The 27038-nt window shown below is 40.3% G+C and overlaps 1 protein-coding gene across 1 annotated transcript in view; it reads left to right on the top strand.

Annotated features, from left to right (window-relative positions):
- Positions 1-13191, top strand: part of zgc:100829 (uncharacterized protein LOC445149 homolog) — a 40765-nt gene extending 27574 nt beyond the window's left edge. The window contains exon 8 of the mRNA XM_041802235.1: positions 10500-13191. Coding sequence (XP_041658169.1) covers positions 10500-10723 — 224 coding nt within the window. The 3' untranslated portion in view covers positions 10724-13191. The remainder of the gene's footprint in view (positions 1-10499) is intronic.
- Positions 13192-27038: the final 13847 nt, after the last annotated feature.

A 27038-nucleotide genomic window follows, 5' to 3' on the forward strand; every position in this document is an offset into this window, starting at 1 on the left:
AAGGTGAGGCATTTTACCGCAATGATTTGAGTAACAGTTAATAAATTAAAGACTGCAGATATGCATATGAGGTGAGGCATTTTACCGCAGTGATTTGAGTAACAGTTGATAAATTGAGTGCAGATATGCATATGAGGTAAGGCATTTTACTGCAGGGATTTAAGTAACAGTTAATATATTTATGAGTGCAGATATGCATATGAGGAGAGGCATTTACTTCAGTGATTTAAGTAATAGTTAATAGATTATTTTGTGCATGTACTTTTGAGAGGAGGCATTTTTGCTACAGAGAGCCTTCTTACAGTATTGAGTTACAGTGGCGTAGTTAATTTCTTACAACATTTGAGAATGGTGAATGGATTAAAGTAAATTAAGCAATTTTACCACCACAGTGATTTAAGTAGCAGTTAAATGGTTTATTTAGTGCAATGTGCATATATGTTGATGCATTTTACCATTATGGTTGAAGTTACAGTTAGTAGATTAATTAGAGCAGATATGAGGTTAGCCATTTTACCGCAGTGATTTAAGTCAAGGTTAATTTATTAAATAGTGCTTGTGCTTATGAGGTAAGGCAGATTACCACAGTGATTCAAGTCACGGTTAGTAGATGTTTTATTGCAAATATGCATAGAAAGCAAGGTATATTACCACAGTGATTTAAGTCATGGTTAGTAGATTAATTAGTCCAAATATACATATGAGGTATGGCATTTTACCACAGTGAGTTTCTTACAGTACCTAAGATACAGTAATGCAGTAAGAGATAATGCAGTGTATTTTACATTAAACAGGGTTTGATAAATAAAACTTCTATTTTCTGTCACCCTGTGACTGTTGGTTGGTCCTCAAAGCAATAGTGAGCATCTGTTTGAATTTAGCCTCATCATGGCAGTGAATGACCAACAAATGTAAGAAAAAAACACAGAAAAAGAAACATCTGTTAGGGTGAGCTGAACTCAGATTTAAATAAATGCATCTTGGCTCTAAACAAATATGGGCAGATATCTGTCCTCAACAATGGCAGGAAGCTGGTCCTTCAGGGAGGAGAGGAGCCACTATACAATAATGATCATGATACAGCTGTTTTCTTTTGAATGTTAGTAATAATGAGAACCTCGGGACACTTGTAAAAGACCTTAATAATCACATAAGTGACGTGTAAGTGTGTTTACAAGTGCCACTGGAGTTGAATGAGATATTTAACTGCCTGAGTAAAAACACTTGAGAATATAAGAGGCTGAATATGACATCGGATGACAAGAGTTTGGTTTTGTTTTACTAGAGTCATCAGGATAAAATGTGTCTCCAAATTATTAAATTTTGGATTTAGAATTGAAACTGACTGACTTCAAAGTTATAAGCAGCAGGGTTGTCACTTTACCAGAATTTCAAACTTCACTATAATGCCAAAAAAATAAACAACTTCAACCTCTTTTGTACAATGGTACAAAAAAAAGTCTGATGAAAACTGGCACACAATATAAGGTTATTTCTTTTTAATTATTAGTTTTTCAGGCAAACTCTTTCACACTTTCTAAATTACACCAATATGATGGTCAACTTTTTGGTGCGCAAAAGTGTGCTTGCAATTATTGATGGATTTGTCTATCTTCTACGCACCTGTCTTTTTAAAACACTGAAGCGATTTCTTTTTTTTTGGGGGGGGGGGTCTAAAGGGCACTATTGATCATTATAACAACAGAGATTTTATCTTCTTTTAATATACAGTGCCTTCAAAAAGTATTCACCACCTTGAATGTATCACCCTTTTACTGATTTTTTAAATCAGTCACGGTCAATATAATTTGGCTTTTTTTTACTAAAAATATACATAAAAAAACCTCTTTAATGTCAAAGTGAAAACAGATTTCTATGAAGTAATGTCAATTAAATAAAAATATGTGATTTAAAAGGAGTGATACAATAGAGAATTTTGACTGTATGTAAAAAGGGCAATTCACACCTGATTCAAGTGCAGCCTGACTGAGGTTGAGCAGTTTTGCAATAGGGTAAAACTGCATCGTCCAGATGTTCAAGTCTGATTGAGACCTATCCACAGACTCAGTGTTGTGATTGCAGCCAAATGTGCATGTACTTAATACTAACTTGAAGGGGGGGTGAATATTTATGCAATTTCTTTGCAGCAATTTAACAAAGCAGCATTAAATAAAATTTACCTACTAGGGATTCACAACATTAGATTTTTGCCGATATCAGATATGCCGATATTTACAACATAGTTTTAGCCAGTACCAAGGCTAAAACATGCAACTCAAGGAGGCTGTTCCAAATTCGAGCAATCCTGATGGAAAAAGCCCTATCACCTTTAGTTCTAAGTCTCCACTTTGGAACAACCAGGAAGCCCCCCACCCGAGGATCGAAGGCTGCAGACTATTTAAGCTAATATCTACCAATACCAATATCATACTGATTAATACTGAGCATCCCTGTCACTTATGTAAAACAACATTGTCACAGCACTTACCTCTACCAGAAGCCTGTTAATGTCATCAGTGTTGTAAACTGACTAAATTATCTACAAACAGCAATAGCTTGTGTCCTCTTAAAGCAGGAAAAATAATCATTAAAAATGTCACAATTCTACATGAAAGTTAGTTTAAACCAACACTTTAAAGTAAAAAGGGTAACAATGGCTAGATGTTTTTTTTATTTGAAATCTATAGTGAAAATGATCACTCAAAGGTTTTTTTTTAAGTGTCATCAACATAGAAACAACATTAAAATGATGTTTTTGGCAAGATTAAGGATATTAGACTAAAAGGAAATGGGATGAACGTAGAGCTGACCCTTGAGCTGAAGAAACATGCGCTGTTTGCGTGTGTGCTGTCTCACATGATTTGAGCACATGTGAGCGTGAAAGTGTATCAATCTCTGGCAGCTGGCAGGGTGTGTTCATATATGTGTGTATCTGTGTTTGTAAATCCTGCCCTGTCTGTCGGTCGGCTTTTCCTCCCCTCTCTCTTCACCTTCAGAGGGAAGGACACACATTCCTGCGCTGCTTCCCGACTCTAGCCCTGGGCGACGCTCAGCCAGAGCTGATAAGTGACAGGGGCCCCCCGCCCCGCCCCCCCCCCCCCCCCACACGCACACACACACACACACAGGAGGCCCCCCCTACCACCACCACTACACCATCACACACAGAGACACACAACACAACAACTCCTCTCCTCCCTGCCCTTCAGTCCGCAGACACGCTGCTTGGGAATTCTGCCCTCTGCCCCACTTTGGCCCCCCTCCCACTACCCCCCTCTTCCTCGGCTCTTTCTGTCAGAGACGTGGAGGTCTTTAAAGAGATAGATTGGTCTTTAATTTTTGTGCTAGCCTGGTCAGTGACACGGCTTCCCACCCCTTCCTCTTTGTCCTCCCTGTACGTTTTATGAGCCAGCCTGAGATGTGAGGAGTGGCGTACGAAAGCTCGAATGGGAGCTTAATCAATCTTGACGAGTGATTTAATGCTGAGATTCTCTTTCATTTTAATAGGTGTGTTTTTTTCACAGGTAGCTTTTAATGACTGTTTCTGCTGACGGAGCTGAGGGTGCAGCTGCTGTGGAGAGTTTCAGGCAGAAAGGCGTGGGGTCTGAGCATTTTTCATGGGTGTGTTCGGACAGGTTAGTCAGGTTCCCATGGGAAGGTGTTTAAGTTTTCCTTAAAGGTGCAATATGGAGAATTTTTCAAGCTAAAATATCTCACGTTATGTTACATATATACTTTTAGCTGACACTGACATTACCTCAAATAAGACCAAAACTTTTCAAAGACAAAAAATAATCACTTTTTCTGGTTGTAATGGTCCATGTCTGGTCATGGATTACATCTGAAACCACACACTCACTCCCTACTCCCTGTTCCTTTTGCAGTGACCTGTCTGTAGTTGACTATATAGGGCACTCATCTGAATAATAATAATTTGGAATGCACGATATTATCACCATGATATCAGTATTGACCAGTGCAAGATTTATTAGTCAGCTAAACTAATCATTTTCTAATACCACAGGCCAGAAATCCCAGTCAAATGCTCTGTTAAAACTGTAATAAAAACTCCTGCCACTAGTAGCCACTGTAGCTTCAGTTAATGGCCGAGGCTTTCCTGTCAGCACTTCTCGGAATGACACTTTTCTGAGCTAGAAAATGGAAATTAAGTGGTACGCAGGCTGTCGAGGGTTATACTCATTACTACTCAACTGAGGTGAAAAGAGGCAGCATATCAAACACAATATTAATCTGCAAAGAGGAATGGAGGCTGGCAGAGCTAGCTGCTAACCCTAGCCACGCTCTACACAACAAATCAGGCTAAAATCATACCAGCTGGCACAATGACCCTGTGTTGAATTTGGCTGTTTTCACATTATTTTCTCATTTTTAGACTAATCAGTTAAATTGATTTCAAATAGGTGTGTTTAGCTGAACTGCTAAAAGAAACCTGGGAGCATCCTTAGTACTGGTAGATATTAGCTTATTAGTTAATTATTGGTATTGTCAGAGATGAATATTTCAGCAGATATTTCAAACCAATATATCTGCTGTGAATATCAGCCTGTATCGTCTGTAAATATTGACCGTAAGTATGAAAAAGTTGGGGGAGTTTTCAGCAGAACCAACAGATGTACATCAGATAAAGTCTTCATAGTTCATCCTGATTCCTTACAGTTTAAAGTTTGTTTAAAGGGCTTAAGTTTTAGGTCTTGACTGCATGTATATATGGGTATATAATCTAAAATAAATCAACATCGGATTACAATGATGTTTTGCAGTAAATTTCCCATTCAAATTCTTCTTTGACATTTTGCAAAATCCTGACATCAACACCTTTAATGCATGAATCAAGCAAACCAGCTATGTAAATACTCATGACAATAAAGCATTTCGTTTGGTGTCTTAGTGATGTCAAATGTTTTGTCTGTTTCTAAAAAATAGACTACCAATATTGAAAAAGAAATGTAGTACAGAATGTAATTGGTGTTTTTTCCAGTGGAAAAAATGTAATTAAATATCGGTATTGCCCCAAATGAGTTTTAAAATATCGGCATATTGAATATCGGCAAAAATCCAATACCATGCATCCCTAATTCAGCCCTAGTTTTAACAAAAAAATAATCTGTTGTTATGGTTTCTTGGATGAATTTCACATTATGAGGGAGGAAAAGTGTTGAAATGACAGTACCTTCTGACTTGGTGCTGTGAGTGCTTTATAACCCTTGAAGAAAACCAGGAAAGCCACTTTTTAAGTTTTCTCCCTCTAAAATTTCATCCAGGAAACAAAAACAGTGTTTTGCTGATTTATAGATAGATTAATTGGAGTAGTAGGGCATCATTCCCATGAGTCCCCTCCTCGTTAAATGTTCCTTATTTTTGTTATCATTTTGGTTGAGAGCCCTGGGGTGGTGAACTTTATATACTTTTACAGAAGCATTAACTGTACTCATCCCTCTGAGACCAACATTGTAATATTTGACAAGAACAAACACAGGTTATGAGAAGTTAATTACCTTTAAACTATAAACTGTAACTGTAAACTTCTTGCTTTTTCCCCCTCTTGAATCTAGCCATTGTGCCATACCAGCGACACTATCGATGCCTTTGAATCCATTACAGAATTTTTTTCTCACAAGCTTGGACCTTGAGTGACTTTTCAGGTTCTTGAAACATTATATCCACATCAGTAACTCTGACACTGAACGTCCTTATATCAATTTTTAGTCATTTTTTTTATCATTTGCCCCCTTAGTTGCTCATGCTAACCACCATATTGTTTTCCCAGAATGCTTTGTGATGAGCTGTCAACCACTGGCAGACTGTTTATTCATTGTATCATGCTGTATTAAAGTGCGCATGCCTTAACACTAAGAAGCTGGTGGAGATGGCCTGAATAGCTCATAATTAAGAGAAAGAGAGACAGAGAGCCTGTGATGTGTCCCTCTGTGTTTCTTCAGACAGGAACTGCTTTAAGAAATGGCACAAATTCAGCTAACACAAAGAAGCACAAGGACTTTTTTGTTAATATGTCAATATTTTGACTTTTTTTTGGTGACAGAATGTTTTTTTTTTTTTTTTTTTTTTGCTTTTTGGTCCCCAAGAAATGGAAGAGCAAGTTTCTTTGAGTCTTAATTTTTGTTTTCTCTTTTGTCTACATATTCATAGAAGCCAGGTTGTCCTGAAGAAAAGGATGTTTAAAAATTGTCTGTGCACCACAGGGTTGACGTCTTACAAGCTTTTTAAGACAATAAGTCCAGGTGAGACAACATATTTAAAAATAGCTGAGGGCTGGGAGGGTTAAATTCAGAAAATGCGAGAAGGAAAAAAGGTATTTGGGTTTATTAGGGTATCTTTTGTCTTAAATCCATACAGCTATTAAATCAACTTTATAAGGAATTCATAATAAAACAGCTGATTCAGGAATGACTTCACATTTTAGCCGTTTTGACAGAAGTCTACCTATCAGCCATTATTTGAAAATATGATGCAGGATGAATAAATCTGCAGTTTTTTGTGTTAACTTTTCCCTGCCTGAGAATGAAAATAAATAATAGACAGCACGACAGCCCCAGAAATACATAGCTAAATATCTCAATCGACCCCTTGTGGCTGACTGCAGTACAGGCAGCAGAGACTGATGTCACTGTAAATGCCAAAAAAACATGGACATTTTGAAAGGAAATGCACATACTAATACAAATATATGTTAACTAGACCAAAATATTCATGTTATTGTAGGTTATTTGAAAGTCCAGCCCCTTCAATGTCTGGCCTTTGTACAGATGTAGTTGATGACCCTTGATTTATATTAAGCACACATGTTGTGCTTAGGATACATAAAAGTCTCCACCCATAAACTAACACTCCTTCTTCACTCCTGCTATCTCCGTGTCTCTCTATTAAGCATTCCTCTCAGACCTGCACCGAGGCTCTGAGCTCAAAAAACTCTCTGACCATGAGTGTGTGTGTGCCTCTGTGTGTGTGTGTGTGTGTGTGTGTGTGTGCTCGGTGCGTGCCTGAATGTGTGTCAGCCTCAATTGCTGGAGCCTATCCAAGGTTTCCGTGGTGACCACACAACACAACGAGACAATCAGAGGCAAGCCCACGCAGCGCGGCGAGAGGACATTAACACAGGAACCGCGGGTCAGGGGGCAGAGGAAGGCAGGGCAAGGCAGGGAGAGAGGAAGAGATGAAGAGGGAGGGCGGAGGGAGGTGTTAGAGCCACGGGGAGAGAAAGAAGAGAGAGAAAGGAGAGAGAGAAAGGAGAGTAAACAACAATAAACAATAACACAAGCTTAAAGGCTACTTTAGGTCTCTCCTTTTTATGCCTGCAAGACATCAAGAAGCTTTAAAGGTTCCCCGGCCCCAGGAGTGCCTGTGCGGTTTTGGCTGTACCTCACCTCTGTGTATGTGTGTCCGCTACGCCTCGGTGTGAGAGAGAGAGAGAGAGATAGGTGCATGCGTGACTGAATCCATGTGCAGGAGGGTGTGCAAAGGTGCACGCTTGTGTGTGAGCATGCACGCACCTGAATGTAACATGAGAACGGGAGTGTGTCCTTTTGAAATTCAACTGTTAGAGGCTGGTTGTGTGTGCTTGTGCATGTTTTTACTTGATTTTGTGTTAGTGTGTGTTTCTGTGTGAGCTTCTGCAGCCGTGCACGCCAGCGCTCTCACATATCTCTGTCCCCCGGGGATGACGCTAAAAATATGTGGCTCCTCAAGCCTTCTGGTGTCTGAGCAGCGTCTGTCTGCTCTCCATTGCCGTCCCTGTGGCCCTCCCTCCCTCCTACCCTCCCCTCCGTTACTCCTGTTCCCTCCATTCCTCCCTCAATTACACCCTCTTCCAATCCCAGCACACATACACACACAGCTCCTACACCCAGCTGTGTCCCTACTTCACTTCCACTGAGGATGACCTCTGCTCAAGCAGAGAGGGGATAAAGGGAGGCCAGTGAAAAGGAGGCAAAGGAGGTAGAAATGAGTGAAGGAAAATGTATGCACAGTATCTGGAGAGGGGAAATGATCAAGAGGAGCAGAGGAGCTGAACTTCTGCCTTCACAGCTTTAGCATGTGTTGAATGTTTATGGAGTTAACACATTTCCTTTTGTTATCAAGGTTTTAATGCAACCAGAGGCTCAGACAGACAGTATAATTACTTCAACTGACAAAATACCAAAGCCTGGTGGTGAAGTTTGTACTTTCAAAACCTCCAAATGAGCCAAGTAGTTCCAGAAATACAACATATCTTCGGTGTGCCAGTCATTTCAGCAAAAACATGGTCCCATGACCCCTGAAAGTTCTCCTCTTCATCACGGATTTGAGCTAACACGTTCATATGATACCGTTTCCAATTTAATTCTAGTGATGTTCCTAGACGTACAGTGTCCAATCCTATCGCACCATAACAGTGCAACTTTTTTACAGAATGTGGCCAACATTAGCATTGCTATCACAGGCCTCCAGTCATTTTGCAGTTAACTTCCACATTCCTGTGCTGAATATTGACACTAAATGCTTTACTTATATGCGAGTATAGTCTCTGAATTTTATCCTCATTTTCTAGATCAAACTAATGCTACATCGCACAGTTCCTATGCTACCAGTGCTCTTGCAGTTAGCAGCTGTTACAAGAGTATAACAACAACATGCAACATATTTTGTACTTAGATACATGATGCATGTTGGACAAGAAGGCCTGGCGCACAATCTCCATTCCAGTTCATCCCAAAGGTGCTCAGTAGGGTTGAGGTCAGGGCTATGTGTGGGCCAGTTAAGTTCTTCCACAATGAACTCATCGAACCATGTCTTCACAGTCCTTGCTCCATGCACTGGAGCACAGCCATGCTGGAATAGAAAAGGGTTCCTCAAACTGCTGCCACAAAGTTGGAAGCATAGCATTGTCCAAAATGTCTTGGTCTGTTGAAGCATGAAGGTGCGACAAAGCAGTCAGGTAGGAGACGTCTCAGCATCCATCAAACCTAGACTCGCCAGTTTGACTGCAAAACCAAGAAGCGTGTTTCATCGCTCCACAGAAAGCGTTTCCACTGCTCCACAGTCTTGTGCCGGTGTGCTTTACACCACTCCAGCTGACATTTGGCATTGCATTGAATGCAGCTGCTCAGCTAGAGAAACATATTCCATAAAGCTCCTATCGCGCCTTAGCAGTCGTTGACACCGCTCTGTGATTTTACGTGGTTTTGTGCTTCATGGCTGAGTTGCTGTTGTTCCTAAACACTTAAACTTTTTAAATAATATCACTTTCAGATGAGCGTGGAATATCCAGCTGGGATGAATTTCATGAACCATCTTATTGCAACAGTGGTATCCATCCCAGTACCATGCTTGAAATCACTGAGCACATCAGAAAGACACATTTTGTATCACAAATGTTTGACTGCATGGCTAGGTGCTGGATTTTATACACCTGAATTCAGAAATTAACAGGCGTGGCCAAATACTTTTGTCCATATAATACAATAGTTGAACTGTTTAGAGTAGATTAAGAAAAAGGATAGAAATTGCCTTCTCTCACAGTGCAAAGGTGACAGTTTGTTTTTGAGTTGTATAAGCAGACACTTTCACACACTAACAGAAGGTGGCACCTTTAAAAAAAATAAGCAAACTAGATTTAACTTCTTAAAAAAAGCCATTTAGGAGTTGTGTAATGTGGTCTACAAATAAAATGTCCAATTTATGATTTTCAGTGACTGTCTTCCCTTTTTTCTTTTTTTTAAACTACAAATGAAAAATAATGACTTCATACAAGTTAGGCTTTTAATTTTATTTCCACCATTTCACAAAAGCAAACTCAGTTTCCTCGCTGGGATTAAAGTGTAAGCTGTAAACTGTCTTTTAAAGTGCAATGTGAAGTTTAAGGAGAGGAGTTCTGCACTCTGGGTCTGAAAACTTTATCTGCTTTTAAAAAAGACTGAAATTAATGCTGTTGTGTCATGAGAAGGATATTGATTATTTCTCTATTCTTATTTAATTGCTTGTTATTTCTTCCACTAACTCAGTGTCAGGTGAAAATTTTCAGCATGCTTATCAAAAGTTCATTTTTTCATCATTTCTATGCAAACGCTTTATTGTTAATGATATAATCATTACCAGTAAGCAGCATGCTTTCTTTTTGTGTTAGGTTATTGGAGAAGTGTGTGAATAAAATATCATTTTATTTAGAGGGGCCCCCAAAACTAACACAGTAGCTTTAACCTTTGCTATAATTGCAGTGAAGTTCAAGAGAAATTCAAAATTTCACTCTTCAAATACTGAAGTGTAATTGCTTTAAATCAACCATCATCCAAATAAAATGTAACTGATCATAATTTCAACTTAAGGAAGATTTTTCAAGTTTTTATAGCTTTATTTTGTTGCTGTGTTTAGATATTGACCATTTGCCATATTGTAGCTTTTGTTCACAGAGAGATGCCATAAAACTGCCATTTTACCCTGGTGAAGAAACCGTAAAGTTGATCCTGATCCTTTTTGTTTTTCAGATGTTGGTTCATCAGAAACCGTTCGTCAGATACCACGGGAGAGCGCTGTGTCATCAGAGAGCACCCCGACCTGCGCAGGGCGCGGCCGGGTGGCTCAGCTGATGAAAACATTCAGTGTTGAAGGATCCACACCCCCCACACAAACCCCCTCCCGCAGCATCAAGCCCCCTCTCCCCACCAAGCCCAGCCACCTGCGTCTGACCACCACGCCCTCTGTCAGGTAATCCTCCACACTGACGCCCACTCATCTTCATCCCGAAAGCAGCCACACTGGACGATATTGGACGCCTAATATGGAGCCTCTGCAGAGTGGGCTGATGGGATTGAGAGCTCCAAAGGTGGCTCTCTCTTTTTGCTATCACTCCCAAAGCACAGAAATGGAGATGCTTGAATGTAACAGTGTTCTCTTTATTTTTGGAGTACTGTAAACACTATTAGTGGGAAGGAAATGCCAAAATTGTAAATGTATCTGTATAAGCAGGGTGTTGATGACTATCACACATATTCACTTGTTTGTTTGACACTTCTACTTATTTGAACATGTGAAAAATGCACAAAATACATTCACGCAGGGCCTGATTCAGAACAAATGGATGGTGATCCCTGGTATCAACTGTGTCTGCTATCTGCTCTGTTTTGAGGTCCAATTCACAAAGCTTAACGTGCTGATGACATACAAGAGCAAAGAAGCCTTTAGAATTTTTCTGCTCTGTGTGGTGCCTTTTGTACCTTTCCTGCAGCTGGAACAACCCTAGAACACCCACACCTGTGTGGGTACGCAAATGCTGAGTTTAACCTGTGGCAGCCCTGGACTGATTAGACCCCTAATTTTTAGAACAGAAGTAATGTTATAGTAATATTCACTGACTTTGTTTCAAGATTATTTATATTCACATCGTAGAGAGGACAAACTTTGTTTTCATCAGTGGAAACTGCATGTCTTTTTGACAACACTATAATATAATGTGGTGCAGTTACTGCCAACTCGCAGCACATGGTAAAATTTTCACTCCAATGTGCGCAGCTTATAGTGTTATTTTGCAAGTTTATTTACATAGACAGGCACCAATTTTGCACCAATTGACTGAATAAATGGATCATGAAGATATAAGTAAACAGAGGTGCAATTCAGTGCAGGGCAGTTACCACTAACTCGCAGCACGTTGCTTTTTTGTGAGGCTCAGTTGCATAGACAAGCCAATTCTGCACAAAATACAGGATAATGGATAATTTAGATAAACATAAACTGAATTGAATTTAGTGTGGCACAGATACCACCAACTTGCAGCAGATGGTAAAGTTATAACTCAGACTGTGCGGGGCTAATAGAGGTCATTTTCAATCTGGTTCATCTGCATATACGGGACAATTTCGTACAAATTGACTGAATATATGGATTGTGTAAATGCATGTAATTTTATTTCAGTGCAGCGCAGTTACCACCAACTCACAGAGGGTAGTAAAATTTTCACTCTGACTGCATGTGGTTAAAAGAAGTTTTTTGCACTGAGGTTCAGTTGCATAGACAGGAGCCAATTTTGCACAAAAAGACTAGATAATGGGTCATTTAGATATACACAAACTAACTGGGATTTAGTGTGGTGCAGATACCACCAACGCGCAGAAGGTGGAAAAGTTAACACCCTGTACGTGGAGAACAGAGGTATTTTGCAACCAGATTCAGCTGCATAGACAGGGGACATCCACATGGACTATGTAATGTGTCATGTAAATTTACAGAAACGGGGGACAGTTTAGTGCATCTCAGTTAACACCATCTTGCAGCAAATTTCAAAATTTTAACTCTTAACTGAGCATAGCTAATACATGTTGTGCCAACATGTTCATTTGCATAGACAGGGGCCAAATTTGTGCTAGGTAACTGCATAATGGGTCATTTGGATATGCATAGAAAAAAGTAATTCAGTGCAACACAGATACTATCTCACAGTGTATGTGTACAAACGAGCCAATTTTAAACCTGCCAAAAGGCCTATTTAGATGTACATAAACTGAGGCGCACTGTATGGGTGCTAAGTCCGTGGCTTTTACTTTGTGAATTGGACCGTTTTTTGTGTCATTTGCACAGATAGCGGGCGCAAATTCCATGCAGTCCTACAGCAAATCAGGCCCACAGTTTCTTTTCAGTCCAATTTTTAAACCCTGCACACACAATATTGGTTCCTTACCAATATCATTATTTTCATCGCTGGTTGTCGAGGCTCAGTATTTGAGGTTCATGACAAAAGAATGGCCATGGGACGGCCTAACGGGGTGAAAGGAGGCTCAGTTGGGTCCTCCTTCATCTTGCTGTCTCTACTCTGGGACTAGTGCAGGGTTGTTTATTTGTCACAATGCAGTGTATGTCTCCCTGTGCCACCTGGCAGGAGCCTCTCTGCGACCTGTTGTGGACCAATGACAGTGCCAAACGCCTCGTCTGTCTCTCCCGGCGGATCAAGTTAAACAGTTGCTGCCAAACGATCCAGCTCTGTTGCTCTTCTCCATTTTTACTGAGTGCTGTACAAGTGATGTGTGGTTGTTTTTTATGTTTTTATACACTTTTTAAAGGGACGAAGATGTTTGTAATGGGATATTTAATGTTGCTACAATGCTGACTTTTTAAAATTTATGTCCAGCTTGTATGGTGCAATCAAAGAAACAATAAAATTGTCTGAAAGTCTTTCTCTTTTAACTCAGAGTGGCGTCCCTTCTTCATAATTCCATACTGGATAAACACACACCATTTCCATGTCTTGTAGCTCAAAAATCCAAACTTTAAGAGTCAAATCTCACTGAAAATGAGTCATTTTTAAATGTCCAGCCTCAGAGAATAGTCCTCCATGCTTCACTGGGGCAAGTGTAGAAAATTCAAATTTCAGCAGGGCTACACATCATCATCCACCCCCACGCTTGTTATTACCGTGCTCCGACATTTCCTGCTTAATTTCCAGGAATGCTCGCCAAGCTTGCAAATGAAACTGAAATGTTTGCCGATGCTAAAAGTGAGAGGCATATTCTCACATTTGGATCTGTGATTTCCATTGCAGATCGCGGTTACCTCGGCTAATGTTTGGCAGCTGCCGATTCTGTTGAAAAAAAAAGGAAAATCTCCAAGGTAACAAAACACCTCAGTGGTGTGAATAAAAGCAACAGTCTAAAATTATTTAAGTTGATAAACCGCAGAGTGATAAATGATGAAGGTAGAAACACTTTCAGTGACAAAACATGAGAATAAGAAGCTTTTGCATGTCTTTTATTTTGCAGAAAAAGATCTTTTTAATAACCCTGGTTAGGCAATAGTAGCATCCGTGTATCATAGGAGCTATAGGATGTTAAAGAACGGTGCAAAAGACTGTTCATTTAAGCTGAGACAGTCTATGCCATTGCAACATCATATATTTTCCCTGGCTGTGAATGGACAAAGGGAGAGATGCCTGGTTTCACTATACTGGCAATAGCAACAATAAACTTGTACAGTAGTACACAGTGAAGCAGATATTGTGCATGTTTGTCTACCTCAGTCAAAAGTAGATTTTAAGTATAGTGGTATTTTAAAGAACGATTCAATAAAACTGTTTGTTGTCGCAGCAGGCTTCATTCTCAACATTTTACCACCATCTTTGCTGCGTTGTTGTTGTAATATTAAGCATGCATCATTAGCAGACATGGTTTGGTCAAGCTAAATATCTGCATTAGGATTCTTCTGCATCTAGGACCAGATCTGAACAGATACTCCTCTTTGGCGTTTGTTCATTTCAAGAAGACAATTAAAATAGCTCAAAAATCTGGTGTGGATAAGCTCAGCCTGTGGAGCGGGTGCCCCAAGCACAGAGGCGAAGTCTTCTGACGCACTTGTCGCTGGTTTGACTCCCGCCCAGTCACCATTTGCATGTGCGTGTCATTCCTGCCCTCTCTTCCCACGTTTCTTGTCTCTCCTCAGCTGTCTGACCATTACTGGCAAAATGCAGAAAAAAACAACTCAGAGACAGCAATGTCTTGTAACAATGAAAGCATGTAACAATGTTACAAGTCTTTTCAATTAGAACATTTAATCTTTGGATGCAGCAGAAGTGAATTGAAGTGTTAAGTCCATTCAAATAAAAAGATCAGTTACACAAGGCAGTAGTGCAGGGGTCTGCCCTGTCGCTTCACTGCAAGAAGATTCCTGATTCAAATCCCTGTTGGTTAGTAGGGGTGTGAATCAAATATTTAGTCACAATACGATTTTGATATGTTGGATATTTTCTGGTACAAAATCTGCCACAATATGATTTTATTACAATCCAGTAGTCAAGTATGATACCAGACAACTTTATGGGTAAATTTCACACAGAAAAAAAGCAGTTTCTGCAATGTGATTACTAAAAGCATTTCTGTGATTAATAAAAGAAATAATCTTTTTTTACCTGCATTTCACTACAGTCATTTTTTTTATGGTAAATTTAAATAATTTACAGGACACCTGTTTACCTGAGGGCCAGTATGTACTTTTTCTGCAACCTTTAATAATCATGATAAAAAAAATTTTGGCCTCCTTTTTCCCTTTTAAGATTTTTTCTTGAACATATTTACTCACATGTGGACATGAACAGATATTTCCGCCCAATATCAGCCCTTCATAGGAGCCCTTATGATGTGGAAAATAGTTCATGTTTTTTTGTTCTTCAATATAACATTTAAGTTCAGTGAATCTGTGGCACATGATGTTACAGTGATGACTTTGCATTATTTTGATTTATTGCAATTTTTATTTTGGTCATTTGAGGGGTGACTGCAAAGTTTTAGTTAAACAAACACTCTTCTCTTTGTGCTTGAACCATGTCAAGTTCACCTGAGATGCTGGGCTTCAAAGGAGTCATGCAGCAGCAGACTTGTCCCTCTCTGTTCATCTGTAGAGCCTGTATCAGACACCACTCGCGCTACTTCAGCCCTGGGTAGCTAACAAGGGGAGAGTGTTTTTATAAAAATGCAAGGCACAACCTGGGGTGGACTCTGTCTCAAACTTGTCCACACAGCTGGCAGAGGAGTGGATATCCTGTTTAACTCAGCTGCTAATTTTTAGCAACTTCTGCTAACACTAGCATGAGGACGCGCTGCTGGGTGGAAACTCTCATCAGGAATACAATTTGGGATTTAAAATAAAGTGTAGCTTAAAGGTGACTTGATCAATGTTTTGACTTTCTATCGATCTAATTGGATAATTACTCAACCAACTGCTGTATTGATATACATTGATGGACTGTTACACCCCTATTGGATAGGCCCTTATTTTGCATGTTATTAGTGTACCTGAGTTGGTTCTCTTCAGTTTTCTCAGACTCTCTCTAAAGTCCTAAGAAATGCTTGTTAGAATAAGTGGTGATTCTAAATTGCCCATAGGTGTGACTGTGACTGATTGTTTTGTACATCAAGGGTGGGCAAGAATATGTTTTAAAATGTGTGGCTGGATAGTTCAGTGGTTTACATTGCTGACTTTGGTAAAGCGGGGGGTTAAATTCCAGAGATATGGGGGTTCAATCCCAGTCCAAGCACTATCAGTATCCAATGTAGATCCTTGGGCAATGTCCTGAACACTTGTTTATGTCCAAGATGTATGTCACTCTGGCATCAAAATATTATTTAAAATGCATGTTAATGTATCCTTTTCACTTTTGAGTGTTGATGAGTGCAAATTAAGTCATTTTCTATTGTCATATCAGTACTTAAATGTGCGTAAAGCTAAGGTCAGACTACATGTTTTAAGCATGATTACTGCCCAACTCCACAGCCAGGGGGATTCTAAACCTGAAGGCTCCAAATCTGTTGATTCATGTCATGTGGTGTGTCATAGTGATAAACAAAAAGGAATATGTCTGAGACACCTCACAACCTCCCGACAGATTATTCACATTTGTTCTTAGAACAAATCAAAGAAAAGGTTGGTGAATGGCAGAATCTTAGAAAAAAAAACTGCAGAAGGGTTTTAAGAGCAGATCTCTTCTTCAGAGTGGCTGGGGAACGAGCCCTGGTGACTTTACTCCATTCTTTTAAAAACTGAGTCAAAGACTCTGTTGATAGAGCGGAAGGTACTCAGAAAAGGCCAAAGTGATAAGGCCGTGGCAGCAAAGCATGCTCTGCAAATAATGCACTGTTGTCCAAACGCTCGTGCCCATGTTTTATCAGAGCAGGCCCACAGACAGGTACAGCAGGGAAACTGTTATGACTGTAAACATCTTGCTTCGACTAACAGTCCAGTGGGAAACATATAAATGCACTGTTTAAGATCCATGAGCAGTAGGTTCCCCCTCTTTAAAGGCGTATAACCAAACACATCATGAAACATTAACAGTTTCACTCTACACACACTCTGTAGGTGCTTGTGCAACACGCTGCAAAATGCTGAAGCACGCAACTGTGCGCCGCCGCCTCTGTCTCCCAATGAGCCCAACAATGGCTGTGGCTGTTCTCTGATGCGCAGAGACATCGTCGAGCAGTTTCCAGGAGATATCTGTGGCCAGTCCCCTTGGTATGCCCCCCTCCCCCCTCCCTCCCCTCTTCTCCCCACACATACACACTTCTCTTCATCCTCGGAGCCTGGCCACTGCTGTCGTCAGGGCCCTCCGACGGGAGATAAAAAAAGAGGCTGTTGTTGTCTCCTCGCAGGAGAGATGGACGCCTGTTTCTCTCTCCCTCTCTTTTTTTCTTTAGCTGCCTCACTCTCTTCACACCCACAGAAGGGGAAGGAAAGAGGGAAGAGAGAGAGGGAGAGAGGGAGGGAGAAAACAAGAGTGTAGGAGAAGGAAAGAAAGCTGCGTGCCGTGGCGTTCCACCACACCACCAATAACAACCCTCCTCCTCCACCACCAGCACCCCCAGTAGAGAACGAGAGAGCGAGAGAGGAGAGAGAGGGGGGCCGGGGCCATGTGATACGGAGAGCATGCGGGCACAGCTTCACCCCCAGGCAGAATGAACGGGGGCCTGCTGTGTCTCTCCTGCATGATTAATCTGGCTGAGGGGCAGGAGGACTGCCACAGCCCTGCCTGCATTAACTCCCTACTCTCCAGGTCGGCATGAACGCACACGCCATAACACACACTAGAAACACACCAGCGGCATGGTCAAGGCATGGCCAAACACAGGTTTGCACACACCAAGTGTTGTAATGGAAGCAAACAACAGGATCTGAGGTGGTTTGGATGTAAAATGTTCGTTTTTGGTAACCTTGCAAAGCAGATGGATTCGCCCATTTCCGTGTTTCTCACTGGTGAATCCATCTTGCAAAGCTCCCGCCTGAACCATTTGGGCCCGGTTAGAAAGTGACAGGACCAATCAGCAACAGGGGCAGTACTTTCAGGCGCGGCGGAGTCGTGATGCAAACAAGCAGCAACAAGAGACCGGTGCAATTATGGAGGAAGACATTAGTGTGGATGCTGCTAAAGTGTCAGTTTTATCAGAACTTGACAACATTTCTAAGTTAAAAGAAGAACAAAGAACAGCAGTGAGTTGTTTTCTTTTCAAAACCGACAAAAGTCGTGTACTGACATGTCTATAGTCGCCATGGTTCGTGTTATTCCTCTGTAGCTGTGTATGCACACCTCAATAGCAGCTGCATCACGTGTTTTGTTGCTCTGATTGGCCCATAAAGATGTGACAGACATAACATTCATCCAATCACACTCCAAGTCTTTTTCAAAGTCTCTGTCCTTTCTCAAACACTTAGTATTGCAGGTTTCCCAGGTGGATGTGTGAAACACATCCACCTGGCATGTCAGGTTACATTTTTGGTATTTTTAAAGCAAATTAAAGCTCCTGTGAGCACTGCGTCAACTCGATGACCCCTGTAAATGAAGCTGGAGAAATTGACTTAGTGCAAACGCAAACACAACAAATATTTCTACAGCTGTAGGTTAAGCTATATATAATCTTATGCTTATTCATATCAGATATTCTAAATATTGTTAAAAATATCTTACCATTTTGTCTCTATGCTAATTCTTGGTTTTAACTAGGGTTGTCCACATCAAAATTAAACAACAGTTTTTAGTTGGCCCTACACTCACTAATTTTACTCACTTATATCTACTTTAATGGCTTTTCTGTATTCTAGTGTCTTTTACTTTAGGGATTTATTTCTTGTATTTATCAACTCACTGTTTTTTGTTTTTATTGCTTTGATTCTACTTTTATCGTTTGCTGTCTGTCCAATTGTTACAACGCACTTAAGGCTGCATGTCTTTGTATATCTAAGTTACTATACAAGCAAAGTTGAGTTTTAAATGAAATAGTGATATTTCAAAATTTGACAAAATGGGGGATAATTTAAAATAACTAAAGAAACTCTGAGACAAATCATGATTTAAAAATGTATTAATCGACAGCCCTGATTTCAGCCAGTGGTGTAGTGTAGCATATACACAGGTGTACAGAGTATACACACTTTTTTTCCATCTCTATAGAGTTTACGCACTTCTAAATAATAAATATATCCAATATAGACAGTCCGGCTGCAGAATGTAGATCTCAAACACCCCCTCTGAAAGACCATTACTGTGAGACACCGTCTCTGTGCTGTAATTTGCTGGTACAATGTATTTCCAGTTTTAGTTTTTTTTTCTTATTCAACTTTACTCATAAACTAGCAGTTATATTCATGAAATAACAACATTGCAAACATTAGACAAAGCAGCAAAGCTACATAGCTATGTAGCTACATAACTAAAGTTAAGCTCACAAAGCAACTACATAGCTATGTTATCTACATGACTATGTTAGCTTTACCTGTGTTTGCTAAAGTGCATGTTGCAAAATCTAACTTTGCTACATTTGCTTTTGTTAAAAAAAAAAAAAAAAACCTTAATTACACAGCTAGTGTAGCTATGCAATCAAACATTAAAGAGGTCAGAGTTCTAACCTGGGGGTAAATTATGTATAGACCAGTTTTAGAAGTAGAACAGTGAATGGTGGCTCACTTTAGCTTCGTTAGCTTTAGCTTAAGTTAACATAGCTATGCTGGCTACACAGTTAATGTTACTACATAAGCCAATCTAACTGCGTTAGCTTTAGCAACATGAGCTTTAGGAATGCTAGCTCCGGCAATGTGAGCTAATGCTAACATAGCTGCATAAGCTACATAGGTAATGCAGCTATGTAGATAACATAGTTTTAAATTTTAACTCCTGTTATCCTTAGAATTACATTAACCCTTACCCTAACCCAACTAAAAGTTGAATCAGATTCTATTTTGAAAATTTTAGCGTGTATTTCCATTCTGATAGATGCAGCATAATGTTTGACTGTGAGGACGGTTGAGAGCTACGTCCGCCATCAGACCCCTCTCCTATAAAGAGTGTATGAATTAAGGGTCTGCAGATTTTACACCACTGGTTTCAAGCATTTTTAACCAGAGCTTAGACTTTGACCATGCAGTTAGCAGATGATTCAGTCACTTGCAGCTCTAACCACATGGAATATCCTTTAGGTTATGGACTGTGACATAATGGCATCTTATGGAAGTAAAGCAACATGATCCCCAAGATCTAGAAACAGCTTGCACCGACAACTAAAGGAAACACACCTATTACTAAGACTATAGGAATTATGGCAATGGGCTAATTCACCAAAATGTTGAAGTATCCCTTTAAAGCTAGCTGTTTTCAATTTGAAACACACTATTCTCCTAAGTTAAATGCAATGTTTTATCTACACTGGAAGTCGGATATTGGGTTTGGAAATGTCATCACACCAAAGTTGACTGCACTGCATTAACTACGAGTCGGTAAGTCAGGGAAGTTCCACAGAGTTTCTGAGTCAGAATTCCTACGTTTAAACAAAAATATCTACTGTATTTACTTTTGATGGCCTTTTACTTTTAATTTTTGGTAGCAACAAATTTTAACCGACACCAAAGACAGTCACCATTGCAATTAGTCTATAATTCAGTCCATTTGCAGTGCTGACCGCATGATAATAGGTATAATGCTGACGTAAAAAGGTTGCTTTATGTAGCTGCAGAAACCTGATTTGTGTGTTGTATTGTTTTGGTTAGTTTATTTGTAAGTTCTATCATCTGTCTGTTATCAAACCATGCTTGGACTAACTGTTTTTCCAACTTAAAGCTATCACTAACCCTAAGCCTCTGTAAGGATGTTTCAGAGGAAATGTATGTGTGGATTTTGATGATCCCTGTGGGCAAATCAGACTTTTCTCCCTTTTGACCATATCCTGAGCAGGTGAAAAACATCATCCTCTTTGATTTTGAAAGTTTTGTGTGCAACTTACAATGAATCTTTGGTGTTTAAACATAAAGAAAATGCTGCTTTGATGTGACGCTGTTATTCCCACCATCTGACACCTACCCCTCACTAGTAAATATGACAGACATATGAATATCTATATTGAAATATTTATTCTGTTTGATGACCGGGCTGTTTGCTTTTGTAGGCCAGACATATGCATAAATATTCATTTTTAATCTTTTTCATAACAAGCAGAAGCTTTAAAAAACACTTTTATTTGCCTTTTTTGCTGGTTAAATGTTCAAACTTAGGTCAGAATGTATTCCTAATTTTTTCATGTATTTTTATTGATTGTTTCCCAACATTTTATATTTTCATTGTTATAATATCCTTTAGTCTCCCCAAATCCTATTCTTCTAGTTTTTGTTCTTAAAGCTCCTGTTGGATGATCTCAGCTGTTCACAGACTGAAATTGATATTAGTGTCTCTAGCTGAACAAACAAGGCCACATAAGCACAAAGATAGACTATTTTAATAGTTGTTTCAAAGGTCTTAAACTGCTGCAGTAGTTGTCAGATGAACTGATTGACAATTATCATCTTTTTCCACATGTAAAAAACTTTTGGCTGGCTGTTTGTATGAAAGATTCAGTGCAGCCTGAATAAAGCTGAATCAAGTTTGAGGTATCCTGTTGTAGTTTAATGGTATACTTGTCTATTTCCAGGCACTGACACATCACTAACTCTTCTGTAAAGAGCACCATGATGCGTGGCCGCTCAATAGCTTTGGTTTCTCGGTAGTTCTGGTTTCCTGTGACTCATCCTCTCATGTGACCTCGTGTCTCCCAGGCAACATCGTGGATGTTTGCCGGTGCTGGTTTTTGTGCAATTCATATGAGGCAGATGGTCCAGGAAATGTGGTTTACTCTTCAAAAACATCCCCCAAAAAACAGAGAGAGAGTGTTTGGCATGTGATGGTCAAATTTTCAAATCAGTGTGACAGCTTGTGAAGTTGCACAGCAGGCCTGTCATATTGTCTCACAGTGTTACACTCAGCCAATGTAGACACAATATAAAGGAAGTCATGTATGCTGAAACCACGCACAGGGCGTCCTGCCGTATTTGAACCGCCATAGATCAGGAGGTGGTGTATTGTGCAGGAGTGAAGTCTGAGCATCCAGAGGCAGGCAGAGGGTTAACATCCTGCAGTCCGCTTCACATTAACTGGAAAGGAATGAAGTGTCAAGCATGTTTTCACCACAGCGAGACGGTCAAAAACTCCCCCCTCCTCCTCCTCCTCCTCCAACCGAGCAACGAGTCACCCCCCAAACCCTTCTCTCCCCCACATCACCCACTCTTCGCCTCCCGCTCCCCAACAACCTCCCACAGCCATGACCAAATTATTTTCCAGCCTCCCGAGATTTGCCGTGCCAGACAAAAATCTGCAGCGCCGTCCTGATTTGGTGAGCGAGCACACTCAGACTCCCTCATCTATCGATGCTGAAATTAGGTCTTCTTTTTCACCAACTTGGCCTGTTTTGATGGCTCTTTGTGCGCTCTAAAGAGTGATGCTCCAGCCAAAAAGTTTCTTTTTTGTTTGTTTACTTTCATAATTCGAACATAGACGTGTCAAAGTGGGCTCATTCTGCCGGATGGATGCATCCTAACATCTGTATGGTACTAATGCAGGTGTTCTAGTTTCAAGGTGTTGAATTTAAAGTACTGAATGAGCCACAAGGAGATGGAGGAAGAAGACGGAGGAAGAGGACGGACGCTGATTGAGAGAATGAGTGAATAAAGAGGAGGGGGGGTGACGAGCGTGAGGAGAGACGGAGCAGACAGAGAGAAAATAAGCCCCACCAGTGAGCAGGCCACACAGCCCTGCCAAACTGCACGAAAAAAAGCCCCCTCTGTTTTATTTATAGTGCGCTGTATCCATGGCAACCAGAGAGGTCAGGCAAGCTGGGCCTGCGCTTCACCCCGCTCTGGGGATCAGGATTTCACAGAGGCTCTCAGATGTGAGGAAGGTGGGCTAAAGCGAGCTCGCTTGCTCGCCAACGCAGCCCTCCTGCCTCTCGGTGAAGTCTGGGCCCGCAGAGGGAGGAGAGGAGGGGGGAGCGGGAGAGAGTCATGGGAATTCTGTGGGAACGCTGGTTTGTGGCGATGCAGCAGAGAGGAAGGGGGAAACGAACGTGCATGTTAGCAGTCACACGAAGAAGCTGTTTGGATGGGTAGCCTTCTGTCAATGGAGAGTATTTATTTTGTTTTGCTCTTTTATTTTGAAAGGGTCATGCAAGGTCATGAAAAAGTTTTTCTGAGGCATTAAGCTTTCACTTGATGTATAAATCAAATTAATGTGTCTCTTGATATGCAAACAAAATATGACACAAAATCACTCGCCAAAATTGTCAAAGAATGGGAAAATTTTCTCAAGTTATATTCTTCATCCTGTTCCCACTTATATTTCACTGTGCCAAGCAGTTTCTAATAAACGAGCCTAATTTACTCCCGCCTCTCCTCCTTTTTTTTAAATTTGTGGGTTTGTTTTTTCATCCCAAGAACGACTTCTTCCAAAACAGCTAAGCCAGCTGGAATCAAGTCTCAGGATGAGAGAAGCACAGAGAGAGAGAGAGAGAGAGAGAGCGAGGTAGAGGGAGGGAGTTTTCGAGAAGAGATGAGGGGAAGAGCTGATTGCCCTCCAGGAAATGCATGGTGTGACTACAGCAGAGACCTCCAGATTCCTCCTGGGGCAGAGGACGTGCGTTGCTAGGAGATGGTTGTTGAGCTGGTGTTGCCATGCGTGGATGCTGTTGCCTGCTGATGTGCAGAAGGACGACAACTCGCAGTTTGGTTAAGGGATCATGTGTGAAAGGACCCTCATGGAAAAAAAAGGAACTCTGGGCCATCATCATTATCATCAGAGAGTAGTAATGACCTCCCTGGTCTCTAGGGGGCACTCTCAGCACCTGAGTCACAGGATGTGTGACGTGACCCTGACACTGGGAGGCTTTAATGGTAGCATGTTTAAGTGCTTGTTTCAGTTTGTAAATTGTGGTAGCATACAGAATCTGACAAATGGGTGCTGGTTTTAACTCAGCTGGCAGAGAAAGCGCCCAAACAGAGGCTTCAGTCCTCAACGCTCTTAGGCACAGGTTCAAGTCCTGAACCTGATGATGACTGGTGTTCGTCTCCCCAGAATTTTCAGTCTCTCTTTAACTGTCCTATCTTTTATGAAAAAAGCTCTAAAAAGAAAGAATCAGACAAGTAGTAATCAATTCACCAGCTCCTGATTTATGAGCAACTTTGATGACAATTGACTCTGGAAGGACATCAGCACCATCTCAACTAGAACAACACATCTGATCCATTATCTCCCATCACAACACAGCTTGTTAGCATTCAGGCACTAAGACCCTGGAGACAGAGATGAAAACGATATACTGCCATTGCATTTTGAAAAAGTTTTCCGTAAAGACGGGATCGTTTCAGGAAATATACAAGTAAACATGGAACCACTGAAACGACTGAAAACGCTGTAGTGTGTATGCCAAGCCTGTAAGTGGTGCTGTACTGCTGCCACGGAAATGCATCAGAAGAGAGAGAAGATCACAGAAAACTGTCGCAAACTTTTTTTCTAGTTGCCCTTCTGGTTGTTTGCGTTGGATTTAAGAACATATGGTGTGTGCGTTTCACGGTGGTGGTAAAGGAGCATCAGATTTCGCTGTAAAAGCCATAACAAGCTCAGTAGCTTCTGCAGCATGAACACAACCCTGTGGTCAGCCATTGTTGTTTTGGTCAGACTCGCGCAGGCGTCTTCAGAGAGCTACGCTTTGTGTGACGTAATCGTTTTTAAGAAAGATGCAGATAGCCCTCCACACGGAGACGAAACGGTAGTCGTTTACGGATTTATGCACTCTGGGACCCATTTTCAAAAAGTATCGTTTACAGTCACCCAAAACGCTGTTTCCATGTGGCTGAAACGCCGTTACGACAAAAAACATTTGCGTATACTCTGAATTCGTCTCCGTGTGGACGGGGCCTAAATGTTAAAAAGGCAGCTACTACAGACTATTTTTGTGTGACCCAGTGATGAGGGGTTTGTGGGAAGAAAGAAGAGGGGAAGACCATTGTGAGACAGCATCTCTGTCAGACTCAAAACACACTAAAACTTTAAAAACAAAATCGTATCAAACTTACATTTAAGATTAGGGTAAGGGTTGAAGTAAGCATTAAGATACCAAAAGTTATAAGTCAAATCTGACCTGTGAAACCTGATACCAAACATTTAAACAGTCTGCTTACAGGAAAAACAGCTTGTCCTCCCCGAAATAGTCAAACGCAGTAATGTAGCCTATGTAGCTACATAGTTAAAGTTAAGCTCACAAAGCAATTACGAAGCTACATTATCTACATAAGTATGTTAGCTTTACCTATGTTCGCTAAGGTTCATTTTGCTAACAGCTAACTTTGCTACATTTTCTTATGTAAAAAGCCTTAATTACGCAGCTAGCATAGCTATGTTAGCTTTAGCTAAAGCTAATGGGTTGTTTGAAAATCTGTTGGGGGTCAGAAAGTGGTGAACAACAGTTAGGAATGAATGTGAACTGAGGAAATTCAGCACTTTAAAGACTGAAATGGACCTGAACGCTGCAATTACCATCAGAACATTTCTACATACACTGAGTATGATCCCTACACTTTACAAAAAAGTTATTTTTACCACAGTTTAACAGATGTTCCTGGCATGGCGGTAATAAATATCACAAATTACTCAGTCCCACAGACCTCTTATCCGCCTGATTTAGACCACCAGAAGAGTGCAGTGAGGTATCTGTCTCAGATTAAACTGATCTTGAGAAAAAGAAAAGGTTTTTCAAAATATAAAAATAACCTCTTAGTCAATGGTAGTGAGAAGGAGTGGGGGAAAAACCGATACAGCATAGTATCGCGATACTTTGCGCAGTGATAGATCATATAGTATCTTCCACCAACTATCATTTTTTTTCTAATTAATTGCTGATTTGAACTGAAGTCTATGATACTGCATAAATAGCATCAGTTGCTTTTTGTCCACTTGGTAATGCTGTTGGGCCCTTTCTCCAGTGAGGTCGGCAGAGGTGACAGTCATACAGCAGGAGAAAGCTAGTACACCACTATGGCAGCACCAGGGAAAGGACATTAGAAATGCAAGCAGGGCACAAACAACATGGACATGCCACATGAGGTTTGCAAGGAGTGCCACACGAAAATGAAATACTGCGGTAATACGATAAAAATGAGGGCAAGGCTAATGCTTAATCAGCTAAACAGTTGAAAAATGGTATAGATAGCAATATATTACAATATATGGCACTGTAATACTCTGTCAAGTAATTAGATTAAGACAATGATAGGAAGGTTAACATATTCTAACAATTGTTTAAGTTTTTTTTGTTTGTTTGTTTTTTTAAGTCAAACCATTCTCCGCAGATGCGTTCATTTAAAGTGATGGTAGCCTGCAAGGCATCATGAAATCTAAACACATTAGCACTGTTTGATGTTAGACTTAAATATATAAAAACAAAACATAGAAATGAGGATTTTGTTATCAGTGTTAATATTTCAGGTCCGAAGCTCTACCTATTATTCCTTGAGTGTTGCACCAGTCACCAGAAGAAATGCTGCAAAAACTTACTGAGGTAAAAAAAAAAAAAAAAAAAAAAAAGCATTGTTGAAGTTTTTTGAGTGTATGAGTTGCACCTAAAGCAAGCAGGTTTTTTTTTTCCAGCAGAGGCAGAAAGCAGAAATAGAAGCCTTGAATTCAGATCTCAGGAAACAATAATCCCACTTAACCAGATCACAAAAATGTTCCCACACATACCTGCGCTCAGACTGACACACAGGAAGGTGTGAAAAACAGAGAGATAAGAGAGAGCGACAGATAAAAGGATTGATCATTCAATAAAATAACCATTCAGCTTAGCAAAGACCTTAACAGCATGGGAATCTGAGCTTTACATTTCTTCACCACTTGAAGATGAAATCAAATTATTTTTTTTGTGATTTAAACTTTCTTCAACTTGAAATGAATAAATTGTTCATTTAAGAGTTGTGAAGGTTGACCTTTTTAACCCACATCGAGAAAAATACTTTCCTATACCCAACATTTAATTACATTTTACACAGCTCTTCACAATACTGTAACTAAAATAAAGATGAGTGAATCTGTATTTTACTTCAGCTCTCTCAGTGCACAGATTCTCAGTTTGATGTCTGAATTGTATGTAAGTTAGGTTGAATCACTTCTTGTTATGGCTGTCAAACAGTTAAAGTTTAATCCCAATTAT

The sequence above is a fragment of the Cheilinus undulatus genome, linkage group 12, assembly GCF_018320785.1.
Source record: "Cheilinus undulatus linkage group 12, ASM1832078v1, whole genome shotgun sequence".
NCBI classification, from domain to species: domain Eukaryota; kingdom Metazoa; phylum Chordata; class Actinopteri; order Labriformes; family Labridae; genus Cheilinus; species Cheilinus undulatus.